At 37.8% G+C, this 10,780-nt stretch overlaps 1 protein-coding gene across 1 annotated transcript in view; it reads left to right on the forward strand.

Annotated features, from left to right (window-relative positions):
* The window catches only part of LOC149168123 (uncharacterized), a 181,082-nt gene extending 172,787 nt beyond the window's left edge, over window positions 1-8,295 (forward strand). Inside the window, exons 8-9 of the mRNA XM_089428128.1 lie at window positions 7,340-7,583; window positions 7,734-8,295. Of these exons, the coding sequence (XP_089284254.1) occupies window positions 7,340-7,583; window positions 7,734-7,961 (472 nt within the window). The 3' untranslated portion in view covers window positions 7,962-8,295. The remainder of the gene's footprint in view (window positions 1-7,339; window positions 7,584-7,733) is intronic.
* The last annotated feature ends 2,485 nt before the right edge of the window (window positions 8,296-10,780 follow it).

Genomic DNA, 10,780 nt, shown 5'->3' on the forward strand with positions numbered 1-10,780 from the left:
AGTTTGAAGGTCAGGAGGAGAAGACGCAGAGCAAAAGGAGGACAACACAGAGGCTGTGACGCAGAGCAAAAGGAGGACAACACAGAGGCTGTGACGCAGAGGCAGTGTGACATTGGGATAACGTAGTTCTCACGCAGTGACATATAGAGGGGGCTGCAGGTCCTCTCCTGGATCGGAAACTCGTCGAACAATGTCTGTAAAAATTCTCACAGAGAATCCTCTTCTATTTTGTTGGTTGTATCTTGTACATGAGGATTTTGTTGAAGAATAATAAAGAAACCCTCATCTGCTGCATCGGTTTTCCCGCATTGGTTTTTTTCGGGGACATTTGTCCAAAAATAACTGTCATTGTGTTGTATCTTTTTCTTGTTCAGTTTCTTGTTTTGGCATATTAATTTTAAATAGTGAATGCTGCAATTGTATTTACTTTGATATTTACCGTAGATCACAGTGAATAACTTGTATGGTTTAACAAGTAGAAGAGCTAATATTAGTTGCTGTAGTAGGGATTCCGGGTTTAGGAATTTTCACATGTTCTAACTTGTTCAGTGAAGTTCGAGTTCTATTTTGTGTTTTGAAGGAGGGTTATTGCCCTAGAAATCTACCACAAGTAGGTTGAAACACTTCAGGCTATTGCACAGGTCCGATAAGCCTCAAGACCAAGCAAAAAAGGATAGAAGGAGGATGCAGGCAAAGTAGAAAAAGGTTGTGAGGCCTTCAGCTGATGAACCAATGGGGCCGAGGGATAAAGGAGGCTAGCCAAGCCCTTAAGAAGGTCACCCGAAGCCCTAGATCAGGCGCAGGAAGAAGAAAGGGTTTCGAAAGGCATTAGGAGCTCATCTGAAGTAGGCTGCAGGCAAGATGGAGGAGGCCGAGAGGCCTCAGAGGATTGTGTAATAGGGACGAGCTGCCTCAAGTTTGTGGAGAGGTCAATGAGGTAGATAAAGCGTTGTTGTTTTGGTAAATAGCTGTTGTTTTGAGAAAGAAGAGTTGTTGAGTTAATGTTGATGAAGTTTGTTTAGTAAAGGTGTAGAAAATTTGTTTCCTGTACCCCCACCTAGTTTCAATTTGTTTTGCATGTCACGTTTAATGCCGAAACCCCATAGTTCATAGCAGATTTAAACTTGAATGTAAATTGAAATTAAAACATTTGAAGCTAACACTACTTTTTCACTTTCAGCTGATATATTTCACAAACATAAACACAATTTAGAGACACTAGTTTTTTGTCAATCATACCTTGGAAAAACCTAGAAGGGAAAACCAGTAGGAAGGGGATTTTATTTGCTTTCTCAGAGGAATTTTACAATATTAAATACCACAGAGGGGTACTTATCTCCCTCCTTGAAATTCGGGCCAGCTCCTTAATTTTTGTACCATTGTCTAGAAACTCGTGCCACTATCCAACAATCTTTGCCTTGGATTGCATGTCATTGTTTAGACCTACAACCATGAAAATCTTGCCATTGTTCAACACTAATGGTCCTCGAAAATTGTGCCTTAAACTTGAAATGTCTCCTAAAATTTTGGGCTGTCAAACATCTTACTTCTCGATTTTCGTGTCATTCAGACTCTCAAATTTTTCCTCGAAATTCACGCTGACAGACTTGCAATCTCTCCTTGATTTTTGGGCCTATACTTGCCTACAATTAATGTGTTGTCTGCTTCCAAAAATGTTCTAGAAGTGCCTCAAAAAATGCATTGATACCTGCTGTACCCTCTCCAGTTTTTGCCACACTTCCAGCCTTGGGAATCATGCTTGTACTTGCCTTCTTCTTGCTACAAATTTGGGGAGGGGGAGGTAGTGGGAGAGGGGGGCGGTGGTTTTTGTTTTTTAATTTTAATTTTAATTGTTTGTAATATATTTTTTTTTTAATTTTTAATTTTTTAAAGTTCCTTTTTTATTTTATATTTTTTTTATATATATTTTCTAATTTTAATGTTTAATTTTTTTTTTTTTTTTTTATGTTATTTTTAGATTTTATATTTTAAATTTAAAAAAAAAATCCTAAATTTTTATTTTACTTTTAATATTTTTTATTTAAATTATTTAATTTAAATATTTTTGAATTTTGAATTTTATTTATTTATTTATTTTTTCTCTGAACTTTTTATTTTTATTTTTTTTGGTAACTATTTTTTTTTTCAATGAGGTTTTTTTTTGTTTTCTAACTTGAAAAAATGGTTTCAGATTTTTTTTGGTTCAATTTGTTTTTCTTTAAATTATATTTGTTTTTTGAATTATTTATTTATTTATTTATTTTTTGATATTTATGTTTTTTTTTCATTAATTTTTTATTCAATTTTTTTTATAAGTTAATTTTGGTTTTTTTTTTAACATTTTAATGGGTTTTTTGTATTTGATTTTTTTGTCATGTTTTTTTTTTGTTTGTTATATGTTTATGTTTTATTACCAACATGAAAATCACCAACATTTAAAAAAACTTATCCACATTAATACATTAGAAAATTTAAAGTGTAAAAAAGTAAGTCCTCTAAACAAAAAGGGTTGATGTTCATCAACCTCAAAATCAAGATGAAAATCACTAACAAAAAAAAAATGTTCACACTTGATACATAAAAAAATTTAAAGTGTCAAAGATAAGCCCTCTAAAAAAATGTGTTGATGTTGCATCAACACTTTTCAAAATTAGCATGAAAATCATTTATATTTAAAAAAATGTTTATACTTGATACATAAAAAAATTTAAAGTGCCAAAAATATGCTACAAAAAAAATGTGTATTCTGAATCACCGTTTTTCAAAATCAAGTGATTTTTTTGCTATTTCAGAAAAACGGGTACTAAGTAATTTTCTCATTTGATCGGTAACTATGTTTCAAGGAAATTCATCCCATAGTTGTCAATTTTCAACACACCTGAGCCAACGTTGTGGTCCCTTGCCCATTTGTTTTGATCGCATGTTTGAAGGTGGGCCTCCCGACCCCAAAGGTATGGCTTTTCGTTGGTTTAAGTTGAGTAATTTTCCTTACTTATCATGGAAACTTTTTGGCATGGATTGGTGGGGGGATTTGGCAGAAAGTGTGGGCTAGGTCTGTACTCTTGTCTCCTCTGCTCAGTTTGGTGGTTACCCTTGTATTCTAGTGTCGTAGCATCTCTTTACTCGCCATTAGCTTTAGGGTTGGCACTACATGGGAAATCCTGATTTTGGTTGCGTGGTCCCGATTCCCGACACCATACATAGCACTCCCTTCCGCTCATTCTAACCCCATTCATCATTTTTCCCATCTGGGTCCACTTGTGTCCACTGGGTCTACGTAGGAGATAGCCTCCCCCTCCCCTTGTCCACACCTTGGGTCGGGCCTGGAATGATGCCCCGAAGGTTGATGCAGTTAAAAAGAAAAGAAAAAGTATAATTTGGCCACTCTCAACAGGAAATGTAACACAAAATGCAAAAGATGGTCAGGACATACAAATTTAGCACGTGGGGAAAAGCTAAACATGAGCTCTACCACTTATTTATGCCCATCACCCTGGTTCCTATGGGCCCTAGATGAGCCCCCTCCACATTTGGAACCCATGATTCTCCCAACCCCTGGTGGGCAATGAAATGCCCCACCTTAAAAGGGGGTACCTACAACTATATCCTAGACATAATGTTCTCATCCCCTGGAGCCCCAAGTAGTTATGAAGAAAAATCAATCAAAGGAAAAAGACATATGAATAAGAGTGTAAAAACAAAGGTCGGGGTAACTCATGTACCACGATATGCTCCCTCCTACACCCATATACTCAAGTGTGGGTACATGAAGAAGGGTGGAAAAACAAAGGTCTGGGTAACTCATGTACCACGATATGCTCCCTCCTACACCCATATACTCAAGTGTGGGCACATGAAGAAGGGTGGAAAAACAAAGGTTTGGGTAACTCATGTACCACGATATGCTCCCTCCTACACTGATATACCCAATTGTGGGCTTCCTCATCATAGCTACCCTTGTAGCATGACATGTGGCATGGATCCTTCTCTTGATCCCCACTCTGTACCTTCACAATATCACTCGCCACCTACCACTTGATGGATATACCATGGACATGTCACCCCCTTTAAAGGCTGAAACCACCTAATAGGGTCCTTGGTTACCCCCCTTATTAAGCTTTGAGACACTTGTACATGCCAAAGCCCACTATGAAACGACATACCACCATGAAGTGCTCCATTGATTTCATGATTTGTAAGCTCTTTTACTTTATTATTCTAATTATTTTGTTGTATTGGAGGGCAAGGGAAGCATTGGATAGTATGCAAGATTGCAGGTGGGTCTCCATTTTGGGTTTGGTTTCCTTATATGGGGTCCAATCCCTCCAGAGGGCCACATTGGCACTTGTAGGGTGAGCGTTGAGAGCCATGGGCCTCCATCATAATAGAGAGTACTTCATGGATCCCCAACAACATTCAGAGATTGCTCGTGTTCCACCTTTTGGATGAGTAGGATGTACTTGGACCACCATGCCCAGCCAATTCCACACTTGTACCACACACTTGGAAAAGTTTCAAGTGTCCAGATGAGGATGTATCTCAATGCAGGATACAAAGGGAGGGCTTATGTCATCATCCTAGCCCTTACATATGGTTTACAAGAATTACTGATCGTGTTGGAGACCCGTGAGGATGTCATTGTGGCCCCCACACCCACTTGGGAGCACCACATATGAATTGCTTGGAAAACAAGGGGTCAACCCCTTGTCCGCTTGTTTGGAGTCTTTACATTCAACTTGGCACATTTGGACTCTATTAGGCCTCCTCAATGGCCCAACGACTCATCATATTCAATATTTTGCACTCTTGAGAGGCTATTCTTTGTATTATTGAGCTATCTTGGTGGGCTTGTCACCAAGTCATGTCATTATTATGTATTATTTTATTATCTGGGGCTAAACTAGGTCATTTAGTCAAATTGAATCCCCTTTAGAGTTGTATAAATATGAGAGAGGCTCATTCTAACCTCTCATCAATACTTGGATTGGATTAGTATCTTCAGAGAGATTTTCGAACTTTTTGTTGGGGTAATTTTTTTGGAGTTCCTATATGCACTACGATGTTTGTATTTTCACTATTGCTTTTGGTGGAGCTTCTTTCTAATGCAAAGTTGATAAATCGATATACTCTTTCTCTCATGTAAGTGAACTTTTAATGTTATTCTTGTTATTTTACTTGTCAAATGCATGTATATTGTTATCATTATTCTTGTATGGGTTAATGTAATGCAAAATTCTTTCGGGACCTTTGAATAAGTGACTTAATGCATGCGTTGCTCTTGAGGGATTGGGTGAATGTTCCTAGAGGCACCTCTTAGGTTGAAAGACCTCGAAACTTCATCCCTTTTGCAAATTTGAAGTATAAATCTCTAATTACTTAGTTGCTGCCCTTAAGTAGGCTAGCGAAGGTTAATTAGGGCTCCTTGGCTCACAAAATTGCTTGATCTAGGTGTATCTTGACTCCATTAAGCCCCCTAAGTAAGGCACCGATCCTCGCATCCTCTTGCTGGTCAAATTTATCTCTATTTTGGTCTCTCTTCCCAATTCTAGGCCTAACCCTAGAGGGTCACTTAAGGCATCAAGTAAAATCTTTTGTATCCATCCAAACACCTTGAAAGTTGGTCCACTACTGCGTTGGGGTGTTCTTAAGAGGTCCTCCAATTTTGAAGCATATCCACAGTGGAATCTTGAGATATAGCAAGCCCTAGCCACAAGGCCATCTCTCTTCCTAGGCTGATTTGGGTTAGTGTCTTCACTTGGGTCGTTGCATTTGTATTCCAAAAGAAAATTTGTCCTTTGACCGTATTCTCCTCCCAAAATAGGTCAAGCCCCTCTAGTGTTGATCAACTCCACATCCTTGACCTAGCTTGGGTTCGCTTTGGCTCTCTGTGGTCCCACAACTTGATAACTCAAATTCAACAAGGATTGCATAGTAGCCATTTCTCCATAAGGATTCTTGGACCTAGGAAGCTTCTTGACAAGGGATATTCCCCAAACCTAGGCTTCAGTATCTTCTTAGCCCTTCTTAGAGAGCCCATCACCTTGCTTCTTAAGCAAGTAAGCCATATAATTAAGTCTCTCTTGTGAAGAGGCCCTAGGAATCACCCTCCATCCATTCATTCTTGCAATTCCTTTGATACCGGGACTCCTCCCATCAGTGAAAGTCCGTAAAGAGCAGGGAGCCTTAGTTGACGTGATAGTGGGCTATCGCTCTATTGTTGCCCCTTGACCTAGCAGTTGCTCTATAGGATCCCCTCCTAGGACCCCTGCTAGTTTGAGCGGTAACATGCCCATAATGCAATGCTAATTTTTTCACTTTGGCCATGCCAAAGTTGTGTTCTGTAGTGGGCATTGTACACCGATGATTCTGTGTGCAATTTTGCACCTTTGATACAAGGACTGAATCTTCTTGCCCATAGTTGGACAATATCTTGTGCAACTCCTCCAGTGATGGACTTAGTTTCAACTTTCAACATCTCTCTGGCATGACTCCAGTTGGGTTGAATTCTCTGGCATGAATCCTCCAGTGATGGGCTTGGTCGATCTCTGAACTTCTCGCTAGTGCAACTTCTCCTCCAGTCATGGACTTAGTTGACTCCTCGAGTGATGGACTTAATTGTTTCCTTTTTCTGCATCTGATATCTTGGTTGTACTTATGAGTAAAACCATTGACATGTAAGGAGCCTTAGAAAGTTAGATAGATTCCAAGGGACTAATGACATTAATAGGCTTTTTGGTTTTAGGATGTGCAGTCTTGATTTATACCAAATTTTTATTTCCCAACAAAATTCCAGTCATTTTTAATAGTGCTTGTATTTTTCTGATATTTGCATTCAGTTCGCTTTAAAGTTCTAGCTCTTGGTATCTTAATTTCTCGGTAAACTGCTCCCTTGTTGCCTTGTGTTTTCATTCAGCGTGCTAATTTAGAGAGGAGGCTTCCCTATATGTAGGGTTAAGAAACTGCAATAATGGTCTTGTAAAAGTGCACAGCTTTTTAATGTCGTTACCCTCTAGAAAAATTGCTTCTTCTACCAGCAATTGTCAGAGTACGGATTCTCTAGTTTCCACCAGATAAATGTGGTTTCTTTTGAAGACCTTAATCTAAACTGCTTCTGTGGTTAAAATATGTTGTTTTGAAGTGGGTTCTCTAGCAAAATTTATTTAGAATGGTTCCAGTCAAATATATAGGATTAGTAAGTATTATGCTTGTAATCCCTGGATAACCTAGGATTTCTATGTACATACTGGTGGAGGTAGATGAATATTATAAATAGAGTGATGGCATTTTTGCTCTGTTAAATGTTTCTGAGAGGACTTTGAAATTTGTTGGTCATATACAGGAACTGGCTTGGCTATGCATTACCGTGTTTTCTCCTATTCATAGCAGTCTTCATGCTATGTTCTAGGTATTTAAATCAAGCAAAGCCAATTAATGAGGTTAGGGTTACAGCTCCTCCAGCGCAGAATACTGTAGAGCAATTACTGACTCTGCAGCAGGCGGTTTCTCAAGTAGAAGAGCTTGTTCAGGCTGGGAATATTGTTCTTCTGAAGCTTCGTGCACTTCTGCTTGCTGCTTTTCCTCAGGTCTTTTACAAATTAATTTATTAGTATTGTCTTTCCCTTAGTCCATCATTTTTCACCGAGTTTTATTGACAGATTTTATTGATAAGGTGTCTCATTATTTCCCTTTCCGTATGTTCTCTAATTATTAGATTACTGTTTTGTGATTAGCAGGCATCTGAGCGGGCAGCTTTAGTTCTTATTCTCCTAGCAATAATTGTAGCCTGCTTGCCTTTGAAGATTGGTGTCCTTGTAGTCTTTCTCGAGATATTTACGAGACAAATGCCTTTACGGCGACCTAGTACTGAGCGTATGACAAGAAGACTAAGGGAATGGTGGTTCAGTATTCCAGCAGCGCCTGTTGTCCTTGAAAAGCCTAAAGAAGAAAAAAAGAAAAAATAATATGGAAGCTTTTTATGTCTTTTGCGATTTCTGCCTTGCTTTTATTGGCGAGTAAATATGTTCTGTAAATGTAAAGAGAATTTATAGTCAAAGAGAAAGTTGCTATCTCGCCTTTGGACCCGGTTTAATATGTTTTTACGTGTAAGCTTCCCTTCGAGTATGCTTTTTATATAGTTATTATCATCATTTATTCCAGAAAAAGAATATCGGTATCTACAGGCATGATGAAAAAAGTTCTGTTAGCAATTCATCTTATACAGATGCTGGCTGGTAAAATATGTACTGACACTGCTCTTCTCAATGTTCATCTAGAATGTGAGTAGTATTTTTTACATATACTAGGCCACAATTCTTATTCATAAAAGCGTCAACTGTATTCCCACTGAAAAACTTTCCTACAAGAAAGAATACGTGGTCGTGTGACTGCCGGTAGGGAACAAGTTTAAACGGACACTAGCTATTCGTTCAAACATCACAGGCACATGCAACTTGAATCTGATGGCACTGAAATGAACATTAGTTTTTTAACTTATGAATATACTGGATTAGTTCAGAACGTCGACATTGAAGAGGGCTCAGATAGAACAAGGGGCCAGCATAAAACAATGCAGAATTGAACGCTCTAAAAATATCACAAAGAGTTAAACTTTGATAACTTCAAAGGTAGTATAGTATGCATGCACCAAATGCACTGAAAGCTATCAAGTTCACTGTTAAAAGGGCTCATAAATAACTAGGGTCCAGCAAAAACCAATGCGGAACTCAATTTCAAAAATTTAACACACATTGAGATAGTTAATTTTGGTAAGTTCGAAGAGACCACAACCTGATTTTTTTTTTTCAAGTTCGGATTCATTCCATGAACAATAGTGAGAGGCCTTGCTACCAGTGCAGTTGCAATGCAGGTTGTCTTTGACCGTTATCTCTACCGGTTAAAACCCGGTCTTTTGTCAGCCAGAAAAAAAGAATGGTTCTTATTATATAGACATAGAGCGTAGGAGAGTAAGTAGGTTATCCAGGCTGGTGTGCTTGATGTGGCAGTGAGAATAATTGCGGCTCAGGAAGGAGTTTCTTGCTTTAACCAGGAGAGAGAAATGGAAATGTGTTAAAGGTCAGTGCTGCAGGGGAAGGACGGGTACAAGAGTACCTGTTGCAGAGAATGGCCGGTTAAGGATGAGCCTGCCGTTTCAACCATTGATTGTGTAATAAATGCATCGATGAAGAGATTAGTCCTGGTTGTTTAGCTGTTGATTATGGAATAAATGCATTGATGAAGAGATACAAGTCCTGGTTGTTCATATATATTTTTTTATTATCTAGGGATTTATTTAGGGGAGAGACTTCTGTTATTGTGTAGGCACCAGTGGTTATTATAGTACTAGTCCAACACATCCATAAAAAAATTTGCGCATAAATAGTTTATATTAAGTCATATAAGTTATTAATTTATGTAAAAAATGGGCTCATATATTGATTGGAGCAATCGCTGTCAAACACTAAACCTTCAAGTTGACAAGACATCCTGTCCCAGCTACTTCTAGCGCTGAATTACTAATTAAGGCACAATGCACTACAAAACATTCTATTGAATTCTATTCAGGAGTACACATATCCCATCAAACAATCACCCAATGATTTCCATTGGAGCAGCACATTCCATCGCTGGGTTAATACATGCACAAAAATAGGTGAAATGTGTGCCAGCCATGTGTGTTTAACCATTCAACCTAATGAAGGCAATAAATGACACCATTTAATTCAAGAATTAATTCTCAAGATGCAATAAATGGCACCAACCCTTTAAACTCAGGTATTAAACACACCAACCTTTTCAATTCAGGAATTAAACACAGGAAATCACAAGGATCAACCATGAATGTTTATCAACCATTGGATCATGTACAATCAATCCAGAACACACATTTGAATTTGGGAGATGACAATCCATGCCAATCTTCCCTACCAATCAAATTCTACATAAAAAAACTATAAAACAACCTCATCCCTTTCTGACTTACACTTTCATTCTATTCATCAGCTGCTGGAGACATACAACCAGAGTGTGTGCGCAATGTTACAATCATTCTATTCATCAACTGCTGGAGACATACAGTCATAGTGTGTGCAAAGTGTTATCAGGTTTAATTTTGTTGAATAATGTTATCATGTTGATTTTGTTGTTGTTATTTTTGTTTACTTTTGTTGTTGTTATTGTTTATATGATTCATCCAATCCCATAATGTTTACACAATATATTCCTTGATAGACAGATTCTAACATCATGCATTCTTTGAAAGACAAAGTTCACATGCCTTAGAGGTAATATTTGATCATCAAAAACACCCAGAAAACAAATAGCTAAAACACATAACCAAGGAACCTAGGAACCTAAGAACCCTTAGTACTCTCCCATGCTTCTGGGCTCCTTATTTTGATGTAGAAGAGGGATTAAGATCAAGGCTGCACCCTAACTGTAGGAAGAAAACAAAAGCTATGTAATTACATGCCCAAGTCTACATATACTATTCACCAATTACCATGGCAGACAATATGCACTGATATAAAAAGAAGACTGAGCATTATCAACATTTTTTTTTTTATAGTAATGTATGTTCTCTGGTACAAGCTATTTTATTGTTTATACACTTCACATAGTTTAACCTATCAAAGAAGTAATTGTGATCAAGCTCCAAACAAGTATTTGATAAACAATTTTCGATTATTTGCAACCCAGAAATTTTTAGGGACACATGGCTTACCACACACATAGTCATGGAATTCAGCAAAAGGAAATGTTAGATTGAAGTTATAGTACATAG

Source organism: Pinus tabuliformis, chromosome 4_2 (genome assembly GCF_031772625.1).
Source record: "Pinus tabuliformis cultivar Carrire ecotype Pingquan chromosome 4_2, CPIR1, whole genome shotgun sequence".
NCBI lineage: Eukaryota > Viridiplantae > Streptophyta > Pinopsida > Pinales > Pinaceae > Pinus > Pinus tabuliformis.